Here is a 24,511-nt window from a genome sequence, read left to right as displayed (position 1 = left end):
ATTATTCGGTCTGAATAAAAAGCTATTTATATCACAACACTGTTCTTGAGTTCTTAAATCTGATTCTCCAGATGGTGTCCATTAATTTTTATATAATTTCCTATAACAGCAGCTTTGACAGTTTTGCTGCTTTAAACCACAGTTTTAGTTTGCTCGCACCAGAATGTTGTTATTGCTGTAAGTAAAATAAAAAGTAACGTACAGTCTTTGATATGATGAAGTTTTCTTTAAGGAGACATTTATTAACATCTTGCGGAGGGAGTTTCCCGTATCAGTGGTTAGAGAAGACGCTATGGTTTTTTGGGGGTTGTCCATCCTTCCATCCAAAATTGACTTAAGCGCAGTATCTTAAGAACTAAAACGATTGAGCGTTTGTAGGATTTATATGGAATGATCTTGACAACCGGCAGTAATTAGAACTGATTAGATTTTGGAATTGATTCAAACAGAGTTAATGTCATGGCCATTTTGGAAATGGTTCAAGTTTGACTTCTTAACCCTTCACCAGTCTCTCTTTTTTTCTCTCTGCTGAAGTTAAGTATTTATAGCAGCACTAATTTAATTACAGTGATCACAGAAACTAATTTGCTTTGTGGATGTTCCACAACAATAAATGGTACGCAGAATGAATTTAAAAAAGTACAGTGTGCCTTAAAAAAATGAATAAAACATTTCTGTATGTAAGAAGTAGAGAAGGAGAGGAGTGGGAACAAAGTACATTGTGAAAAAAGTAATATAATTTAAAGTGAGTACTAAACTAAGAATATAATTTGTTCTCAGTCTGAAATAGTGTGCCATTGGAATTGGAAATCTAGACAGCGGATTTCCAAGTTTACGAAAGAGAGAGAAATAGAGAAATTCCACACCCACCCTACACCTCAGATGATAATAAAGTATAATTAATAAATAATAGAAAAATAGCTCTTTACTTTCTTGTAAACAGAGCTAATCTCTAAACTTTTTGATATCACCTTGTGTGACATTCCTTCAGATGTTTTTCTGAACATGTTAAGTTTGGAATTTGTGAAAATGTCCTTTTCCAGTGCAATGTAAAATAAAATTAAATAAATATTCTTGTAGTAATTAACAGAGGATTCTTATTCGTATCAAGGTAAAGCTTTTTCAGTAGAATAAGAGCTACAAATAAAAAAAACAGAAACTACTGTATAAATCATGTAATTATTTATGCGATAAAATTCTGTAGCCCTGTGGACTATTTGTCCTTGGTCTTTACTAACTTTCTATGTTAAACATTTTGTTTGTTTTAAAACAAGTATTTTTTTTCCTCCTCTACTTTTGTTGTGCAATCATCATGTAAAAATATTGTATATTTAAAATTGATATTTTTTATTTTTTTCTATGTGAAACATGACACATTTTGATTCAATTAGGACCATAAATAAACCTCCTCTTTAACTGTGTTTGTGGATGTGCTAAATTCAAGGTTGCCTTTTTTAATGCCCTTTTTCAGCGAAAGGTGGCTGAAGTACGCAAACTCAATAGTCAAGTCAAAGTAAAAGACCTTGCCTAAAAATTTACCCCACTACAAGTAGCACATTATTATTTATTTTTATTTTTGTACTTAAGTTGAAGTACTACTGTTGTAAGTACAGTACATGCTCTAAAAAGGACTTTACAAAGAAACAGATTGTTTTTTAGAAACAGTATTTTAAAGGAGTTTTAACACTGTTGATGGCATGAATGTGGTTTTGTGTGAAAGTACACGTTTTTCGTAAAAAAAAAAATGTAATGAGAAGTAGAAGTAAAAAGTATCACATACAAAAAATACCTAAATACAGTAATGAAGTATTTGCACTTTTGCTACCTGCCACCTCTTCTTTCATATTGTGAATTCCTGATTATATAGAAATATTAGGTTTAAATCTGATATATGGATGAAATCGCAGTATCAGTAATCACTGTGTGGTATAAAGTCTTAGTGCTTTGATCGTTTTGTCCCCAAGCCACATCTGGCCTTAATAAAGTGCTAGTTTAGAGTCACATTACAGTCTGAGACTTTGCCAGTTTAATTTGGGGTTTAATACAGGGATATGGGTCTTTAGTGAAACATTTGTATAATAATTAATTGGCCTTCTGCACCTTTTATCGTCCCCGTCCCTGTCCCTGGCACTAATGGAGCTTAAACTGTAATAAAGTAGAACCTCTGAGTGCTCAAAAACTTATACTGTCCATGCAGTGCGTAATGGCACTTAGAGCCAACCCTGAAGTAAAATGTCATCTCCAGCAGGCTGTAATTGTAGCGCAAATGGTTGGAAGGAATCTCCCGGTGCATACCGAGCCGGACGTCAGGTCTGATTTTCAATCAGAATTGCTTTGGACGCGCGTTCTCCTGCTGCAGGACTGAACCCGTAAAGGCAGTAATTGAACTGACTGTGTGGACAGAAAAAACAATCCGTCTCAGCCGTTGATGCTAACACAGAGAGCGGCCAGAGAGGCTTTATTATTTACACCCTCCTGACAGATTCATCAGGAAAAGCCAGACAGCACCACTCAACGCCATAAGGACCCCATTAATAAAGCTTTATTTAACGCGCCTAGACTGTTTTATTTACAGAGAAATTAGCTCCCTTTCCCTTTAAATCGCTTATGTCATGTTGTCTTAACTAAAACTCAGGCTAAAATCCGTCTGATCTTTCTGCCCCCTGCGTTGTGCTCATGCAGTGTCTTCCTTGACAAACTTTCTGCTTTGTCTATCAGACATGCTCCATTTAAGAAGGTGAAACCAGCCATCTTGTGTTTAAAGGAGCGTGAGATCATCATCGTGTCTCCTCTCCCTCTCCTCTCTCTCCTCTTGGCCTCTTTCCATCCCTGTCTCCTTCTGTTTCCTTTACTCTCTCTCCTCTACTGTTTCCTTTACCTTTACTCTTTCTTCTTTCATTTCCTTTACTCTCTCCTCTTGAGTTTTCTTTACATTCTCTTCTTGAGTTTCCTTTACTCTCTCCTCTTTTATGTCCTTTCTCCTCTTTTGTTTCCTTTACTCTATCTTCTTTCATTTTCATTACATTCTCCTCTCCACTTTAATTTCCTTTACTTACCCATCTTTTGTTTCTTTTATCGTTTCCCTTTTCTCACCTTCAGTGTATTCTTCACTTGGCTTTACTGTTTCTCTCCTTTTTTTTTTTTTTAAACAGTTTTATTCTCTTCTGTTTGTCTACTCTTGTATTCTCTATATAATATATTCCATGCCCCTGCTTACCGTTTCCTCTCCTGTTTCATTGTTCTTTTCATACCCTAGTTATTTTCATGTTTTTCCTTACTAATTCTTCATCTGTCCTTTCTCATTTGCTTTTTTGTCTCTACTCACCCGTGTCCTCTCATTTCCTTTACTGCTTTCCTATTTCCTCTTGTTTTTAATTTTTCTTTTTTTACTTGTTTCCTTTACAAACTGTAATTAAAACTCATTTTTTGTTAAAAGTTAACATAAATCACAGAGGTCTGTTAATGTTCCAGTTAATGCACCTCTTGGACTTTGTATTTTGGGATAAATAAAAACCCCTCAGTTTCACTCCTTCTCCAAACTCGCAGCTTTGGTGTCTGTAGCTTTAAATTTAGTTGAGCTACTGTCCCTCTGTGGAAGTACAGTTTGATATCCAATCAGATTACAGAAAACAGGGCTTGTCCTGAAAACAGAGCCATTAGTCAAGAAGTAGGAGGGACTTTGCCCCATTTTTGTTTTCTCGTCTGGAATGATGTCATACCAGTGGGGACATTTTAAACAGTCTGTTCAAGCTCATTTATAGACGAGAATGGAGGGAGTGCACCTGCACAAACACACTAGAGAGCCATGAGATGTCCAAATATATAAGTGCTTAATTTAGTTTTTTTATAATATATGCTCTTTAAAGTTTCCCCTGCTCTCTTGCCTGTTTACTCCTCTCCTCTCCTCTACACAGTACGCTTTTTTCTTTGTTTCCTGTTCCTGCTCCTTTACAGTTTTCTTATCTCTTGTTTAATTTTCTGTTTCTACTTCTCTCCCCTTGTGTCCTCTACTCTTCTGTGTATCATTTATCTCCCCACTTTTCCCTTTAATCTTTATTTTCTTCTTCTCCACACACACATCTTTACTCATACTTTCTTTACACTTTCCTTTTCTTCATCATCCTCTCCTGTTTCCTTTTCTTTTCCTTCTCACTCACATTTTTTTTCTTCACTTCTTACTTTTTCTTCGCACAGATCCTTCCATTAATTCTTTTCAACTCTTCCTCCTATTTCTTACTTTCCCATTTCCTCTCTTCTGCTCATTTTTTTTACCTCATTCCTCTCATTTCCCGTTTCTCTGGTTTCCTTTCATACTTTTTTTCATTTCTTCCTATGATATTTTCCTCTCTCCTATTTTCTCTGCTCTTCTGTTCTCTACTGTATGTTTGAGGGTTTGATCTTCAGAACCTCACGTGATACGTACCTGTTGTTGGTCAAGACAAAAGCGCCTGCTTTTGATTCGATCCTTTTATCCGCTTACAGTTCTTCTTCTTCCCTTTTCCTGTCTCAGGGCGGCGTTTGCTAAGGAGTCTGAGGTCCTGACGGGGAACCTGGGAGACAAGCTGATTCCTCAGAATGAGATTCTGCGGGACGTCAGTGACCTAAAGGCTCTGGCAAACCTGCAAGAAAGCATGGAGTGGCTGGCGGTTTCCCTCAAAGGCTTCTTCTCCAGCTTCCCCCAAACCTCCAGTAAGTGTGTGTGTGTGTGTGATGTGAGAGAGAGAAAAAATGTACAGTAATTAGTATAATATAATAGTTGCACATTTCCTGTGAGGATCCCGTCTGCTTCTCTTTACATCACGGCGGCTTTTCTACTGTTTCTCAAAACAGTAAATTAACTTTTTTATATTTTTTCCTCTCTAAATCTATTGTTATTTCCCCCCCTTTTTTGGTATGGGAGGAGGAGGAGCAAATAGTGCTCCAGAGAGCGTTGCTCCAGAAGTAGATAAAAATTCAATAAGAGCAGTGTGGAGGACGTGGCATAATTATCATTAATTCTGCGCACTGCCAGTAATGGAGTGTTTTATCATGGCGGGACAGCCTCAGTATTGTTCATTATTTAGTGTTTGCAGAGCTGACGGGACCGTCAGCGACGGAAAAACCCTTATCTTTCTCCTCCTAAAGCCCCCCTTTCCCTCCCTCTTCACACACACACACACACACACACACACACATATATACACACATATATACACACCTCCCACCCAAGCGCGCTCCCTACCCAAATTGGATTTTATATTACAGACCCAGTCAGGTATGAACAAGTCATTTTCTCACAGCCTTGTCTTGCAGCCTCATACACGCTCGCCAGTGTAATGTGGGCGAGATTAAGGAGCTTCTCCATGCTCACTTTGGAGTGTAGCGAAGGCGAGTGTAGGGGGGGCAGGACGGACTTCTTTTCCTCTCAGGTGACCTTGAAGGAGCCAGAGATGGAATGAAACATGGAGAGATAGGCAGAGAGCAGCTCTTCTCCAGGCGGAGACATTGTTGGACCGCCTGAGTGGCAGCTAGCTTCCAGTCACTTGTAGCCCCTCTGTGTGTGCGTGTGTTGAAGAAGCTTTTTGTTCAGTAGGAACTGCAATTTTCTATTAAATTGATAAAAATATTTTCTTGTATTTTTAAAGTGAATATTTTTTTTGCCTCTAATTTCCATCTCCGTAGCTGAGTAGTTTCACAGGAATGTTTTTTTGTTTGTTTGTTTTGTTTTGTTTTGTTTGTTAAGCCACACAGTGACATATACATCATTATATCAACCATAAAAAACATCTAGTTTAAGGCATGAACCAGCGAGAAACAGGTGCAGGTGATGCTAAGTGGTTGGAGCAGACGAGAGGAGAAATGAGGTTGCTGCAGCTGAGGTTGCCACGTACATAAACAACCAGTTTTTTTTATTTATTTTTTTATCGTATATAGGAACTTCGAAGCCCGTCAGAGTAAAATATTTAACATTACTTTTATTTAATGTACATCATTTAATTGGATTTTAATTTATTATGAAGAAATGCTCAGTTAAATCTACACAGGCTGTATTAGTGAATCAAAGGGAACATCAGTGTATCTAGCACAAGAATTATAGATCTCAGACTTCCTCATGTGATGTAATTTCAGTTTATAAGGCAATAAGTCATGAAAGAATTTGATATTATAGGGTACAGTTTAGATTCATAAATAAACGATTCAATATTTCATAACACCACTGAATCCTCCATGATACAATTTCAGTTCATAAGGAAAAGAGTCGATATTTAACGATATCATTAAATCTTCTATAATATCTGATTCGGAATGATAAGAACAGGAGTCAATATTTGATGTGATTAAAACTGCTTCACTATGAGTCATGAAAAAAACTTTCAATCTGCTTTCATTAATGCAATAAGTCATAAGGAAAAGATTGGACATGTGATGACATCGTTGACACCGCTGCAATATTTCATTCAGAGCCACAAGGAAACAGTTGATGATATTGAATCTTTTACAATACCATATGATTCAGAGGTATAAATAAATGATTTGATAATTGGTGGTAATTAATCTACTATATAAGAGTTAGAAGATACTAAGGAGCAATTTTATATGATTAAATCTGCTATAATGTGGTATGATTTAGTGTCATAAAAACGATTTGATTTGTTCTTATTGAATATGGAATGCTACAGTATGATTCAGAGCCATCGAGAAACAAGTTGATATTTCATATTCATATGAATAAATCTTCTACATTTTGAATATTGTATGATTAATTTATCTGCTATGATATTAAGGAGAGTCATAAGGAAACAGTTTGATATTTGATGATAATAAATCTGCTATATGGCGGCACAGTTGCGTAGTGGTTAGCACTGTCACCTCGCACCTGCAGGGTCTGGGTTTGATTCCCACCTCGGGGTCTGTGTGCATGGAGTTTGGATGTTCTCCCTTTGCTTGGTGGGTTTCCTCATATTCCTCATATATAGTAACAGGTTTGCTAAGTGGTGCCACAGACACAAAACGAGGTCTTGCGTGAAAAGGGTCAGTCTTTTTAGGGTAATGGGAAAAAGAAAGAGTTTAAGGAAAGAGGATGGAAAAAAGGGGAGGAAAGTGGTGAAGGTAGTGCCCAGCTATCTCCTGCATGCTCTAGTTAGTTTCCAGCAGCCCTGAGCTTTTGCACACCTGCAGAAGTGGAGACCACCTACTTAGTGAGCCTATGAAGTGAGCGAGGAGCCACAGAAGATTGATCCACGGACATGGCCCCGAGGTCCACAAAAAAGAGGTCTTGAAAAAGAAGGTTAAACACTGCAGTTACTGACACTTTGCATAAACTTAATGTGATTGTCAACAAAAGCCCTTGACACTTATGAACTGCTTGTAATTATACTTTAGTATACCATTGTGACATCTGAGAAAAAGATCTAAAGACAGTGAAGCAGCAGAAAAAAATGATTTGTGTAATTCTCATAAATTTTAGATTTATATGGAAGTGATTCAGGACTTGTTTATGAAACTGCTGTATATAAAGAAACAATTCAATATTTGATAAGAATGAATCTGCCATATATGATTCAGAGTCATTCATTATAAAATGATTCAAGATTTGATTGTCATACAGTAAAACTTGCTGCGATTTAGCGTCATAAGGAAATTATTTAATATTTGATGATAATGATATGATTAGGAAATCAGGCAATATTAGATAAGAGATTGATTGAATAATTAAATTGAAATTATTCAAAAGGAACCGATTTTATATACGTATTTTATGAACGATTCGATTTAGAGTCGTAAGGAATCAACATTTGATATCGCATCTGCTACAGTATGTTTTTATAGTCGTTAGGAAGTGATTTGATATTCGATTTAAAAAAAAATTGCTTTATTATGATTCAGTCATAAGGAAACAATGTAATATCGGATGAAGCTATAATTGTCTGCTGCAATGTGATGTGCTTCAGAGTCTCTATTTCTACATTCAGTCCATGAGGCAGAAATTCACCATGAGACAATACCACTGAATCTGCCACGCTCTGATTTTTATTTCGTAACGCAGCGATTTGATATCTGATGATATAGCACTGAATCTGCTACAGTACACTACAGTATGATTTGACTTCCACCAATCGATATTTCTGCTGTGGAATACGTGATGATGAACAAAAATCTTAGAACGGCCTATAAACTTCTGTAAGGGGCCTTCAGGGAAACTTTGCTTTAGATGACCTTAGAAATATTTTCTCCTAAATGCTAATAATGCTGATGGTGAATGACATTTAGAAGTTAGCGTCATAGAGATGAGTTAATGCTAGCTTGTGTGTGTGTGTGTGTGTGTGTGTGAGTGTGAGTGTGAGAGTGTGTGTGTGAGAGAGAGAGAGAGACCACTAGGGTGTTCTTTTTGTTGTTTTGTTTTTTCCCCCCTCCCTGTTTGCAGACTTTAATGGTCCTGGCTTTAACAGTGCACCTTAATTAAGACTAACTAGTGCTTTGGACGTGTCTCTGGAGACTCGTTTTTTTTTTTTTTTTTTAACGAGTAAACAAACGCAGTGCGCTGTAGCTCTGTAGCCTTTGGTGCTGTGTAAAGAAATTGGAGGTCAAGTGATGTGCATCTAGTTCTGCCTTTGGTGCTACTATTAAGATAATGTATGCGCGCGCACACACACACACACACACACACACACACACACACAGAGAGAGAAAGACATGCACACTGTGTCTTAACCTTAAACGATTTCCTCACTCACTTTTCTAATTTAAAAAAAAACTTTTTTTCTTCTTCCGTGTTCATCCCAAGGGCTGAATCTCTGAGTTACACAGTAGCTGTGGAGGCACAGAGAGAAGGTCAGAGGTCACAGAGCTGTGCTCTTCTTATGCAGAAGTTAGTGCCGTTACTGTAGATGAATAATCAACACTCTCAGATGAGCGCATGCATAATTCATAAGTCTCTTTCTTTCTTTCATTTTCTTGCTTTCTTTCACTCTTGCTCTGGGATTAGTGCCAGTTCAGGCTGCAGAGGTCAGAATTATTTTATGCTTGAAGGAACCTTTTTTTTTTTTTTTTTGCAGCTTTCATGATATGCTGTAGTAAGAGTTAAACCTCGTGGTGACTAATGACCAGCGGCTAAGCTTAGTTTTAACACTTGTTCCCCCCCTCTCCGTTTAACCTGAATGTTCTGTATGTTTCGGTGTAGTGCGAAAGCTCTTTCCGAGCCTGCGAATGCTCCAGAGAACCACCCCCCGGTCATCTTGACAATGATGTGAACCTTGGCGGCGGTCCAAAAGCTTAAAATTTGAAACTCTTAAAGTGCTGCATGCTGACTGTAACGTGATTGGTTCAGTTCAATTTAATTCCTTTTTTTTTTAAAGCGCTTTTAACATTGGTCATTGTCGCAAAGCAGCTTTACTGAAGGAAACATTTATGCAAATGAATTAAAACAATTAACACATCGTATCTGATGAGCGAGTCGAGGACGATGGTGGAAAGAGAGAAACTTCCTGAGATGACGATAGGAAGAAGCCTTGGGAACCCATCCTGGTAGATGAGTGTATCAGGCTCTTACTGATCAGCAGGTTGGGTGTTCTAGCCCTAGCACAGCCAAACTGCCACTGTTGGACCCTCGAGCAACGTCCTTTACCCTCTCTGCTCCAGGGGCGCCGAGGCTTCACTCTAACAAAATAATCTGGGATAAAAGTTTACTTAAAATGTATAGTAACAGTTAAAAGTTTGGACACAAGTGTGGATTTATTTTCAAAATTCTTAGAAGACAATTTTAACAATTCTTAGTTACAAGACATGTCCAAAGTTTATACAGTGTAGTGACAAATTAACACTTTCTTCTTTTTTATGATGATGGTGATGATATAGATGAAGGATTCCATTAGACTAGGGTTTTCTGATTATTTCCCATTCACGGTGCTATATGAATACACATCTTACGCAGTCACAAAAGAGAGAGAAAACAAACAAAAAAAAAACTGAAAAAGTCTAAAAAAATATTTCTCAAAACCCCAAATAGATGAACCCAGTGTTTAATACTTTACAAATCTGTGTAAACAGTTGCGAAGTCGTGTATCAAATCAAAACAATGTGTACTAAGAGAAAGCAAATCTGTGGTGATAAGCCCCGCCCACAAACACTGATTGCTGAGAATGCAGTATTCAGACCAAGTGTGGAAAAGTTTCTCAAGTTCTTCGCATTATAAAGTTTATAATCAGTTTAAACACCTCTAAGGTTCTGATGTTTTTATGTTAAGGACACGAGTCTGACCGAGTGCCAGCGCTGCAGTGGAGGAAGTAATTAGTGCAGAAAAAGATTGAAGATTGAAATAAACTCTAAGGCGAGTCATTGGTCCTCCTCCAACTTGCACTCGCTGTAAACTAACCAAAAAAAAAAAGTATCAGCGCCAACATTTCGTTAAACGCATCCCCATCAACCTTTCAGAAGGCAGAGAGATATTTATAAACGCCTATATCATCACATCACGGAGAATCTCAGAAAGCACTTTTGTCACTTCTTTAACACTTCCCTCATCTCTTTCCGAGGCTCTTCCTCCCCACAGATGGCACCGACAGACGCTCAGGCAGGATACGGTTTAGGGGAGGAAAAAAAACTCGTAAGACAGACAGAAAACGTGACACGTGAAAAGAGTTGAACTCAAAGAGGAGGGGCAAAAGAGAGACTCTCACGTGCCGGCGTGGAGACAGAGAGACGTCGGTGTGTTAGCTGTTCCGAACTGGCGGCTTCATGCGGCGCAGGTTTGATCGCATCATCAAAGTGGGACGAGGGATGATGAGGGAGAGAAAGGGTGGTTCCATTGCTTTGATCTCACAACAGGAGACACAGAAAGACAGAAACAGGTGTACACACATACAGGGTTTCATTGGAAATTAATATGTCCAAACACACACACAGATACACACTCACACACACACGTTAATACACGTATATTAGTAGATGATGGATCAGAGAATGCCTTTCATGCCAGGATTTGAAATACACAAGCAGTTTGCTAGCCCAACACACACACACACACACACACACACACACACAAAAAAAAAAACTGTAGCTCAATGCATGTGTTCACACTTCCAAACTTAAGCCATAAACCCACGTTTCAGGGTTAATTGCTGATTGCTTTTGCATCCAGTTATTTTTTTTCCTTTTTAAGACATGGCTGCAGTCCAGAACTGTAAACTGTGTAAGAACCAGAAAAAAACGCAATTCTGTTTGCTTGTGCTAATTATACACACACACACACACACACACACACACACACACACACACACACACACACACACACATATATATACATAGAGATTTCTGTCTCTAAATGCAAACAGTTCACTTTTCTGTTTCTCTGAACCATCATCTGTAATATAAACACTGCTAGAAATATTAAGAAACATGGAGCACATGGTGACAGAAAAAAAAGATTTTTTTTTTATTAAGATTTGTGTTATCATTTACAAATAACCCTGTGCTTCTACCTAGCGTAAATTTTGTGTTATAAATTTGCAAAAGACGTAATTACAGTATAGTGTACTCTGCAGGCGGAAAGTTTTCAGACCCTTTCAGGTTTTGCCACAATGACAAAGTTTAAACAAGAGTTTGAAATGTTTTGTTAATTCATTAAAAACTAAGGACTTGAAATATCCAATTTACGTGAGTATCCAGACCCTTTACTTACAGTAGTACTTGGCACACCTTTCTTTTGGAAGGTTCTTCTATTCTTCTTGGCACAATTATAAAAGCGCAACCAGTTTAGATGAGCACAACTATTTTCAGTTCTCCGTTGGGTTCAGGTCCGAACTCTGGCTGGGCTGCTCCAGGACTTTTACAGACTAGTTGTGTTCTCTTGATGGTTTGCTTCGGGTCATGTTTTTTTTGGACTGTAAAACCAGTCATCCCAGCCTGAGATCCTGAGCACTCTGGCGGAGGTTTTCACTCGGGATAGCTAATCTCACAGAAAAACATTTCCACAGCATAATGTTGCCACCTCCGTGTCTGACTGTAGGGATGGTGTTAATAAGGTAATGTGCAGTGCCTGTGTTTCTAATGATCTTTGTGTCATCACATCAGATAATTTTGTTTGAGAGTCTTTTAGGTGCTTTTTGGCAAACTTCAAGCCGGCTGTCACGTTTCATTTAGTCAGGAGTGTCTCCAGTCTGTCCCCTCTACATCTAAGTCTGACTGGTGGAGTGCTGCAGTGCTGTCCATCTGTGAAGACTCTCCCGTCTCCAGGAGAACTCATAATCTTCTTTATAGTGACCCCTATTGTAGGTTCTTAGTTACCTCTCTGATCAAGACCGTTTTTTCCCTGATTACTCAGTTTGGTTGGGTGGCCAGATCTGGAAAGACTGACCGATCCCTTCCATTTAAAAAGGATGAAGGCTCTCATGCCCTTTGGTGCTTTTAGTGCTTTAGAAGGTTTCTTGTAACATTCCCTGGATCTGTTTCGTAACACAATCCTATCTCCCTAGGTTTGCAGATAATTTTTTTACAACCTCCTGGATTTGGTTTCACCGTTGACGGTGCACGCCTTTTCTAATTAGGTCTAATTAATTCCGTTAGGCGTAGGTACAGTAGACAACGATAAAGTTGTAGAAGCATCTCAAGGACCACCGATAAGAGAAGAAGCTCAAAAGCATACTTATGATATGTTATATTTCAGTATTTGATTTTTACCAGTTAACAAAACACTCCAAACACCTGTTTTAACTTTAATTTATTTTAGGAATGAGTGTGAAATAAATTAAAATGTGCAATACTTGTAAGTGTCTGAAAACCTTCGATCTGCACTGTATACAAGTCGAGGATGTAAATGTACATAGTCACTGATTTTTACTCTGAAAATCTTGTCTAAAATGGTACATATTCAGTTTTTGTTGATGTTGAATTGCTTTTCTTTGCCTCTCTAGCTCAGACTTTTTTTTTTCATGTATCCGGCCCAGTAGACATTAATCTTGATAAGCCTACACCCATTATTGATTTTCGATCTCAGCAGCTCTGACAGTAATGCAGCTACAATTAATGCAGTTCTTCCAATATAGTTACAACGTTTGTTTTAAAGCTCCTACAGTATATTTTATTATATCTTTAAGAAGTTATCACAGGTTTCGGAGCTCCTCCAGTTTGTGTGTGTGTGTGTGTGTGTGTGTGTTAATGCTCCAGCTGAAATACCTCTCAGATAATGAGCTGCTGATGAGCCACGCCTCTTCATAGCACAGCAGAGCTGAAAAAACAAGCCAGAGGAGGGGTTCTTCTTCTATGAGGTCACATTAAAGAAAGGGGGTCTAACTTCTTTTTTTTTTTTTTTTTCAGCCCTACCCAATACCCCAAAAATAAGCACCCAAAAATAAAAAAAGAGCAAAAAGCATTTTTTTTTTCTTTTCTTCTCCTCCCATTTGTACACACACAATGGAGACACAAAAAAGTAAATTCTGCATAATAGTCTCTTTTAAGGTTTGTGGAAAGAGTCTCTAGTTTCAGTACATGTGAACTTAAAGTGGTTTTTAATCGTTTTTAGTAATTTGCTTCATAGTTTTTTTCTTTTATATTTTTAAAACCAGAGGTGGATAAAGTACACAAATCCTGTACGTGTAAATGTGGAGATTCCCTATGGTAAAGGTAGAAGTCCTCCATTTACTTCTGTACTTGAGTAAAAGTACAGAAATATTAAATTTTCACCAGATTTACTTAGGTATCAAATGTACAGGGCTTGTTTGAGCTCACAGTAGCTTTTTTTCACATAAAAAAATTCTCTGAGAATTTCTGATTTCAAACACCTGTTGCATTAGTAAAGAAGGCTACACATAATGCTACAAACGTCAAATGATACATACTTTAAATTCTACACACCATTGTTTTTAAGTAACACAACGGCACACAGAAATGTAGTTAAGTAAACGTACAGGTATTTGCTATAGTGAAGTGTAAGTAAAAGTATCTTCTAGTAAAACTACTCAAGTTAAGGACAGATATGTAAAATCTTATATAATACTTTATATACAATTATTGAGATATAATGTTACAGTGATACAGTGCTCAGCAAAAATGAAATCAGTTTTTTAATCAGTAGCTCAATGAACAAAAAATCTATTTCCAAAATTTTCACAAGGCTGAGTTTTATGGCATTTTTGTTTAACTTCATAGCATGAAATTAAGGTTAATAGATCACAAAATCTTCATTTTTTTTACTCAAATTGGTTGAAGCAGAAAAGAACACACCCCGCGACAAAAACTACTACATCTAGTATTTTGTATGACCACCATGATTTTCAAGGACAGCACCAAGTCTTCTAGGCATGGAATGAACAAGTTGGCAACATATTGCAACATCTATCTTTTTCCATTATTCAAGAATAACCTCTTATTGAGCCTGATGCTGAATGGAGAGCGATGCTCAACTTGTTGCTTGAGAATTTCCCACTGGTGTTCGATTGAGTTCATATCAGTAGACATACTTGGCCATTCAATCACCTTCACCATTCTAGGCGTGCTTTTTGTGCATGGGCTTTAGGAGAGGCTTCCTTCGTGGACGATACCCATGCATGCCATTCCTCTGCAGTGTGCGCCGTATGGTGTCACGGGAAACGGTCACTCCAGATTGGCTTTCTACTGTTTTAGCTAACTGCAGTGAACTTGCATGGCGATTTTCTTCAACCCTTCTCATTAGAAGACGCTCCTGTCGAGATGTTAACTTCTGTGGACGGCCTGAACGTCTCTGTAAGATGGTTGCACTTCCATCTTTCTTAAATTTTTGGATCACTTTTGCTACAGTATTTTGACTGATATGTAAATCTTTGGTGATCTTCTTGTAGCCCTTTAACGTTAAGAATGAGGAGAAGTGGCCAGTGAAAAAAATGAGCGTTTGTTATACTCCTATAATGTACAGTAAATGATAATGAGCAAAATTATATTCTTTGATGAAATGTAAGCTTACAGTCATGAAATGCATGATGCAATGTCATTCTAAATTAATATTATAATCGCTGGAAATTTGTTAAAGATTGAAAGATGTGCTTCTTCACATGATCTCATTGTGAGTGATTTTCCTTTAACAGATTTCACACCGCATAATGTTCAGTGTTTCAAGTGTTTCAAACTATGCAGGAAGTTCAGTCATTTGCCTACTTTGTCTCTCTCTCTCTGTGTGTGTGTGTGTGTGTGTGTGTGTGTGTGTGTGTGTGTGTGTGTGTTAACTCTACAGTTTCCTGAGAGAAATAAATAGAGCTTGGAGAGCAGGTGGAGGATCAAAAGAAAAACAAACTTTACCCAGAGATTACGGAGATTATCGAGCTTTTTCTGCCTTTCTCTCTCTGTTTTCATTATGAATTTATTTCATTTATCCCTCAATTCAAGTAGGGAGGTGTGTGCATCCTGTGTGCAGCATGCAAACTAATGCACGTGATTGGGATGTATAAATAGTGCGCCGCCGCCACCACCATCTGTGTCTTTATATAATGAAAAACTATAGAACGGTGTTATGTAACTCGGGAGGTCGTTGAAGCCAGATTTTAAGATGCGAGTAAAAATATGGTGGTTTTATCATGTCTATTTTATATATATATATCAAATACAGGAAATTAAAAGCCTCAGTTAATGAAAAACTCAAAGAATCTAGGTTATAAGTTGATTTATAGTAAACCGTTACAGAGCGATTGTCCGCAAAAGGTACGAGCGGGGTTATTAACAGACCCCTGATAAAGCTGACTGTCTGCGCAGGACTCTAAGGTTCGCTCCCGAATGAGCAAGGATAAGCGATATATTCCATCACACAGTCACCCGTATGATATTTGCTTTTCATCACGGGTGTTTTTTAATCCCACACGTCAAACAGAGCCTTATCTGTCTTCAGTTTGCTTAAAGACGAGCTCTTTAATTAACTTAGCCAAGGAGCAAACACACAAAGTGGAAGTTCTGTACCGTGAGGGGAAAAAAAAGGTGGAGTTATAGTGAAAGCATTTCTTGTGTGGGGAAAAAAAATAAATAAAAAAACACCTGTAATCATGGTAAAATTAGTGTCAGTTATGTTAGAGGAACACCACACTCACACACACTTAGACTTTTCTGCAGTTATTTCCATTTGGAGCGCGCAAAGTATTTTCTTTTATACTCGCTGTTTTTGATAAATTAACAAGCGAGGAATTTATACACCATTACTGTTTTTTTAATGAATTTAATAAACGCCAGCAACTTATTGACTGCAGCAAGACTTTTATTCTAATAAATAATAAGGGGGGAAAAACAACTTTATTTTTTTTTGTGTGTTTAAATAAAACTAGTGCATCAATTGAGCACTTGTGTCAAGTTTAAACAACTTAATTAAGGACCTGCAAAACTTTCATTTAACAAAAAAAGAAAGGACCTGTTTAGACCGTTACAGAAATTAGCATTTATAAAACAAACTGTTGTTTTATTATTATTGTTTTTATTCAATTATGTGCCACTTGAATAAATGCATTAGTTTACTTTTTAGTCTTTTTTTTTTTTTAGCATGACTATCAGATTACAATCAGATACACTGATTATTCAGGTTGGGGCTAAATTTTCGACCCTTAGGTACGTTTCCTTGCATAAAACCAAATATTTTTTTTCAGACTAGATTGACTCTAGTAATTATTAATAATAACTATTGCTAAAATGTTATGTTTTTATTGACTTAAACTAGACTAAAATACGTAAAGGTTCCTCTGGCTCAAACTAGACTAAAATACTTACAGTAAAGGTTCCTCTGACTACAACTAGACTAAAATACTTACAGTAAAGGTTCCTCTGACTACGACTAGACTAAAATACTTACAGTAAAGGTTCCTCTGACTACAACTAGACTAAAATACTTACAGTAAAGGTTCCTCTGACTACAACTAGACTAAAATACTTACAGTAAAGGTTCCTCTGACTACGACTAGACTAAAATATTTAAAGGTTCCTCTGACTAAAACTAGACTAAAATACTTACAGTAAAGGTTCCTCTGACTACGACTAGACTAAAATACTTACAGTAAAGGTTCCTCTGACTACGACTAGACTAAAATACTTACAGTAAAGGTTCCTCCGACTACGACTAGACTAAAATACTTACAGTAAAGGTTCCTCCGACTACGACAAGACTAAAATACTTACAGTAAAGGTTCCTCTGACTACGACTAGACTAAAATACTTACAGTAAAGGTTCCTCTGACTACGACTAGATTAAAATACTTACAGTAAAGGTTCCTCTGACTACGACTAGACTAAAATACTTACAGTAAAGGTTCTCCTGACTACGACTAGACTAAAATACTTACAGTAAAGGTTCCTCTGACTACGACTAGACTAAAATACTTACAGTAAAGGTTCCTCTGACTACGACTAGATTAAAATACTTACAGTAAAGGTTCCTCTGACTACGACTAGACTAAAATACTTACAGTAAAGGTTCCTCTGACTACGACTAGACTAAAATACTTACAGTAAAGGTTCCTCTGACTACGACTAGACTAAAATACTTACAGTAAAGGTTCCTCTGGCTAAAACTCAACTAAAATACTTACAGTAAAGGTTCCTCTGACTACGACTAGACTAAAATACTTACAGTTAAGGTTCCTCTGGCTAAAACTCAACTAAAATACTTACAGTAAAGGTTCCTCTGACTAAAACTAGACTAAAATACTTACAGTAAATGTTCCTCTGACTACGACTAGACTAAAATACTTACAGTAAAGGTTCCTCTGACTACGACTAGACTAAAATACTTACAGTTAAGGTTCCTCTGGCTAAAACTCAACTAAAATACTTACAGTAAAGGTTCCTCTGACTACGACTAGACTAAAATACTTACAGTAAAGGTTCCTCTGACCACGACTAGACTAAAATACTTACAGTTAAGGTTCCTCTGGCTAAAACTCAACTAAAATACTTACAGTTAAGGTTCCTCTGGCTAAAACTCAACTAAAATACTTACAGTAAAGGTTCCTCTGACTAAAACTAGACTAAAATACTTACAGTAAAGGTTCCTCTGACTACGACTAGACTAAAATACTTACAGTAAAGGTTCCTCTGACTAAAACTAGACTAAAATACTTACAGTAAATGTTCCTCTGACTACGACTAGACTAAAATACTTACAGTAAAGGTTCCTCTGACTACGACTAGACTAAAATACTTACAGTTAAGGTTCCTCTGGCTAAAACTCAACTAAAATACTTACAGTAAAGGTTCCTCTGACTAAAACTAGACTAAAATACTTACAGTAAAGGTTCCTCTGACTACGACTAGACTAAAATACTTACAGTAAAGGTTCCTCTGGCTAAAACTCAACTAAAATACTTACAGTAAAGGTTCCTCTGACTACAACTAGACTAAAATATTTAAAGGTTCCTCTGACTACAACTAGACTAAAATATTTAAAGGTTCCTCTGACTACAACTAGACTAAAATATTTAAAGGTTCCTCTGACTACAACTAGACTAAAATATTTAAAGGTTCCTCTGACTACAACTAGACTAAAATATTTAAAGGTTCCTCTGACTACAACTAGACTAAAATACTTAAAGGTTCCACTGACTAAAACTAGACTAAAATAATTAAAGGTTCCTCTGGCTACAACTAGACAATTATAATTATTGACCCTTTAAAACCGCACGTATCGTATTTGATACACGAGTTTTTAAGACATATATTGACTCAATGAGAGCAATACTTTCTTTGAAAACCTATTGTATCTAATTTGTTACGTGTATTCTGCCACCTTGTGGACTTTCACTGTACTGCAGGTAGTAGAGGGGTGATTTTCTAGCTTTTCAAAATGGTGGTTGCGGATTTTATCACACCAGACACATTCCAATTTTTAAATGTGTCAGGCTTTATAGGGTTAAAGGTTTCTCTGACTAAAACTAGACGAAAATACTTAAAGGTTTCTCTGACTAAAACTAGAGTAAAATGCCCAGATCTTCAGTCGACTAAAACTTGATTAAAAAAAAAAATATATATATATATATATATATATATATATAGTAGCTGACACTACTGAAAAATTAACACTAGTTTACATATACTGTAGCTTCACCCCAGACGTATGATGGTATAACTAGATCCAGCTAGAAAAGCACACATTGGAAGGCAGGTTTTTAAACTGGTTTTAGCCGCGTAATACATTTAGGTCGAAACAGCGACTGTTACTTTTAAACCATTTTTTTACTTTTATATTATTATTATTATTATTATTATTATTATTATTATTATTATATTATATCACATCTTACATACTGTTTGTACTAGTAAGAAATTAAAAAGTAATGACTACTGAAATTTCAAAAAGGATATTTCTGGTGTGAAAATTGATTAACAAGAAGGAGCCATCTACTTTTTTTGGTTGTTTTTAAAGATGATGTATTCCATGTCATTTCCTTTCCTGTACCTCAGTCACTTGTATCCTGTCATGATTTCCGATCTGTGGCTCAGAAAACACACTTTTACTATTTTACTTTTACATTTTGCCACAGTGAAAAGGTTTTATTTCGGTTTTATTTCGCTTTAAAGGACAGCACGAATAAGGGAGCGCCTTCGCTAAATCTCACACACTAACACCATGCTTTAGAGAGAAATGTCAAATCCCTGCACCTCACATCACTGATCCACGGGGGCACCTGCTGAGTTTAAAACCCTAAGCTAGATTTCATGGCCTTCTCTCTTTTGAATTTTTTTTTTTTTTAAACTTTAGATATCTTGTGATAACGAACACACAGTAGCTCCAGTAGCTGCGTTTCATCTGTGCGGATAAACTTGTGATCAAAATGTGCTATGGGTGATACAGTAAGTGTTTGTGTGTGTGTCGGTGTGTGTGTCTGTCTGTCTGTGTGTGAGACCTTCAAAAGATTGGACAGACGCTGAGAATAGTTTCAGCTAGTCATTGTCCATCTTCTCTCTTATTGATTTACCACACACACACACACACACACATATATCTATTAGTAGTCACTCTGCATTCTTGTGCGTCCCTGTGACTCATTGACTAAAATGGCTCTTAGGTAAGCTGTGGTGCCAAAATCTTTCTACTTCTGATCTGCTCTGGTGTAATTTATGGCCATCGATTTACACAACTACACACACACTCGCACTCGCACTCACACACACGTACACAAAATGCCCCATTATCAATCCCTGTCACACCAAGGCTGTGTGTGTGTGTTTTGTTTTTAAAAGAAAAAGAAGTCAAGTTCTGAATTGTATGCTGTATGTGAAGTCAAAAGTCTGTCTGAGAAAGTGTGTGTGTTTTATGTGGTTATAAACTTTAATGTGTTTAATGTGTTCCAAGTTCATGGTGAGGTCATAATTGTGTGTATGCGTGTGTGTAGGTCCGTCCCCTGGCTCGGACACGCAGGCGAGCAGCGAGAGCGCACGCAATCGAGAGCACATCCTGCAGACCCTCTCAGACCTCACCAGGTCTTTCCAGGACATCGCTGACCGCTGCCTGCTTGTGCTGCACCTGGAGGTCAGGTGAGTTCAGTCCACAGGGGTCAGCCAATCCACGTCATGTCACGTCAACCAAACCGGCTTGGATCCAGGTGTCAGGCTGATGTAAATAGTATTTAGGTCCTGATGATACGATTTCACCTAAAAAAAAAAAAAACAGAACCGGAAAAAAAAAAAAGTTGTGAAGAGACTTAAGAATCGATTCACAGGCGAGAGATCATCTGAGACGCTTCACGTCCTTGTACGTGGCGGTTAAAAGAAACATCTACTCTCAAACACATGTACAATGGCATTTAAAAAGAAGAATAATTCCTAAGATCTCAAACATAAGGGGGAGTAAAGGTCAGGTTTTTTTTTTTTTTTTGCTTCTGGAAAACCATCGCAAATTAGCACGAGCTTCTTTTGAGACTCCAAGCAGCATTCTTCTTCATCATCATCATATTAATGAAGGAGCTCTTGTGGAAATGTCAGAGATGTTGGAGCACACGTTAATCTCGTGTAGTTTTAAAGTTTAGCTCTGGTAGGCTTTCCTTCCGCGTGACTAGTATAGCAACCATCCAGACGACTAGTGACGATATATCGAAAGCTGATCAAGTTCGAACCGATTAAAGGATTGAAAGACCGCTCCAGCACCCTCTAGCTCTCGCGTTGTCGGTAACATATGCAATCGCGTGAACAGTTCATTAAGAATTAATACCGGTCCAAGCTGTATATCCAGATTTCTGTAAAGACAGAAGTGTGAAAACAGCTTTACAGATAAAACCGTCTTGAATAATGCTAACCCGTCGTATTTTCTCCTTACATCAACACCCAGCATTACTGCACACACACACACACACACACACACACACACACACACACCCTACCCCAACCCCTCAGCCCAGATAACGATTAGCTTACGCGCTTTTATTTGATGGTTCGGAAACAATAACTCCCTGCTCTCGTGTCACACGTTATTGACTTTCCCTATCAAGCAGATTTCCCTCGACAGTGCTCGGGAGTAAATTAAGCCAAGGGAGGAGAAGATGGAGGCTTCATGGTTCGGTGGCAGGGTGGCAGCACTTATAGCTTTTTAATGGTGGCGGAGATTCTGTTTCTTTTTTTTTTTAATATGTGAGGCTGATGAAGGTGTAGCCGGAGGGCGTATCTTCATTTGGGTCCGAACGACGCCAGTCGAGTGGAGGGAAAAGCACACGCTTTTAGATTATAGCTTGTTTTTCCTGTGGTTTAATCAGACGCAAAATGTATAAGCGTGCAGTAAATGAATCATTAGATGCAGGGACGAAATGAATGCCGCTAAGGGTGTACATCCTGTTTTCTATCCGACGTATTGAGTAATCCTGCGCATCGGCAGCATAAACATTTTGTTAAGAGTTTCTACTCTATTGCATTGAGATCTAGCTGTAATGTCTGATTGGGTGTTGAGTTTTTTAAACGAAGCATTTTGATCTAACAAAAAAAGGGTTGAGATCATGGACCAATATTTGCAATACGTTAGAGTGTAGATGATCTACTTTAACTATTTAAACAGGTCTTGTAATGACCTGCAGAACAGAATACACAGTGCCTGGACAAAAAATAATAATTTTCAGAAGGGTCGAATTATTGGGCTGCATCAAGCAAAGACAACAACTAAGGAGAATAGAACTTGAACTGGTTTAATTTTCCTTTAGCATCTAATCAAAATCCTAGAAGGATAGTGCTGAACTATAAACACTTGTTGAAGAAGTTTGTGGCAGGAGGCTGTTTATCATCACAGTGAGCTTAAATGTTTTTGTTACTCTAATCTCTGTCTCTATTCGAAGGGTGCACTGCTTCCACTATCTCATCCCCCTGGCCAAGCAGGGCAACTACGCCATCGTGGCCAACGCAGCCAGTATGGACTACGACCCCCTGGTGGTCAAGCTGAACAAGGACATCAGCGCCATCGAGGAGGTGATGGGAGCCGCGCTGCAGCAGCACAAGTTCCAGTACATCTTCGAAGGTGAGTACGTGATTGTTCATGTGTGTGTGTGTTTTTGACTGAAGCTGTTTATAGTGAGCATTTATAGGCTAATAAGCTCATAATGTAGGTAATAAATTGCAAGTTATTCTGGGCAGATTGTATATGACAGGTTGAAGAGCGTCTATAAAAAAAAAAAAGCTGTGCTGTAAAAACTAAATGACACTTGGCACCTAAGAATCGAGTATTAGATCTGATGGGATTTATAGCGCGAGCTTTCAGGCACGTGCATTTAAAACCCGGAAAGTATATTTAACACAAAACACCTTGTCGTAATCGAACAGGTGTTTAACCCACGCTCCTAAATGCTCTCAATTAGTTTATTGTTTACAGAAACTCGACATTTAAGCGTCAGGAGACGTTTTTTTTTGTCTTCTCCCAATAAAAACACATTACATTTGGAAGGGCTGACAGTTTTTCTCTTTGATATTATCCGGCGCTATGTAGAAGCCCCGCCCCCCTTCTTCTATCTCATTGGCAAGCTTCTCTCATCTCGACTACGATTTCCTAGCTAGAACTTCTCTCTGGTGCAGCGCCCTGGCTCTCTGTCACGGTGAGCGGAGAAACAGTTCCAGTCCTTTGATGGAAAATAAATCCGCAGAAGCGTGTTCGATTTCACGTCAGATAAGTTTATAGTTAACAACACACACACATATAAATATATACAGTGTATATATATTTGTTAAAGATGGCTTTCCTGCACCACTTTTGGTAGAAACTGTGTGTGTGTGTGTGTGTTGATGTGCTGAAGGATCTTTCCTTTCTCTTTCATGCTTTTTAAAATTCCATTCTTTTGTAACAGTGTTTGCTCCTGCGCTTAATCCGGCGTATTAACAGAATATCAACCGAACATCACACTATTCTCTCTGTGTACAGGTCTGGGCCACCTGATCTCCTGCATCCTGATCAATGGCGCTCAGTACTTCAAGCGCATCAGCGAGTCTGGAATCAAGAAGATGTGCAGGAACATCTTCGTGCTCCAGCAGAACCTCACCAACATCACTATGTCACGCGAGGCCGATCTGGACTTCGCTAGGTAACGCACACGCTACGTCTGATCACTTAGCTTTTATAGCGTTTGTTCCTTTCCCTTGTGAACAAAAGTGTTAATTTTGTCAGGTATTTTCAATTTTAGTCTTGGGATTAATGTCCCTGTTAGTTTTTATTACATTTAGTCAATCTTGTCCTATTTTTGTTTCAGTCAAGTTTTAGTCGACTGAAAGTCTGGGCATTTTAGTCAGAGGAAGTATTTTAGTCTAGTTTTAGTCAATGAAAACCCAACATTTTAGCAATAATTATTATTAATTAACACTACAGTCAATCCAAAACCCTTTTTTTTTTGTTATTATTTTAACATCTAAAATTTATCTTTCATCTAATGTTTTAACCATCACAGCAACTGCTGCATGTCCAATAATTTACTTTTTTTAAACTACAAAACAATTGGAGAAGTTTGGACAGTATTTAAACTTTATATATATGAATTAACACACTTGAAGTGTTGTAAGTATAGCTATAAAATAAAATACCTCACATACTGTATACAGTAACATACATAACATAACAATTATCAAAAAGAGGCTATAAAACTACCTTGAGATTTTTATGGTATGCCTTCAGGTCAACTTATTCGTCAACAAATATTTTCCGTCAGTATTTTCGTTGACAAAATTAATACTAGTAAGCAAGATGTCTTCATTTCTAACCTCTGCCTCATATCAGACTATATTTGTCACATTCAAATAATTGAGATCATCAAACTGATTTAAATATCACACAAAGATCTTCCAAGTCAATACAAAATGCAGTTTTTGAATGATGATCTCATTTATTGGGAGATAAAAGCAGTCCAAATCTGCCTTACCCTATGTGAAAAAGTAATTGCCCCCAAACCTGATAACTGGTTGCGTCAACCTTTGTGGCAACGGCTGCGATTATCAAGCTTTTTTGATAATTGGCAGTGAGTCTTTCACATCGCTGTGGAGGAATTTTGGCCCGCTCTTCTTTGCAGAATAGTTTCAATTCAGCCACACTGAAGGGGATTTCGAGCGTACACGACCTGTTGAAGGATCTCAATCGGATTTG

The 24,511-nt window shown here is 37.6% G+C and overlaps 1 protein-coding gene across 1 annotated transcript in view; it reads left to right on the top strand.

Moving 5' to 3' along the window:
• exoc4 (exocyst complex component 4) overlaps positions 1–24,511 on the top strand; it is a 163,617-nt gene that overhangs the window by 127,281 nt on the left and 11,825 nt on the right. The window contains exons 14-17 of the mRNA XM_053508669.1: positions 4,511–4,689; positions 20,307–20,448; positions 22,230–22,408; positions 23,303–23,462. Coding sequence (XP_053364644.1) covers positions 4,511–4,689; positions 20,307–20,448; positions 22,230–22,408; positions 23,303–23,462 — 660 coding nt within the window. The remainder of the gene's footprint in view (positions 1–4,510; positions 4,690–20,306; positions 20,449–22,229; positions 22,409–23,302; positions 23,463–24,511) is intronic.

Source organism: Clarias gariepinus, chromosome 12, assembly GCF_024256425.1.
Source record: "Clarias gariepinus isolate MV-2021 ecotype Netherlands chromosome 12, CGAR_prim_01v2, whole genome shotgun sequence".
Lineage (NCBI taxonomy): Eukaryota > Metazoa > Chordata > Actinopteri > Siluriformes > Clariidae > Clarias > Clarias gariepinus.
The sequence above is the reverse complement of the archived record's forward strand: the minus strand, read 5'-3'. Positions and strand labels throughout refer to the sequence as shown.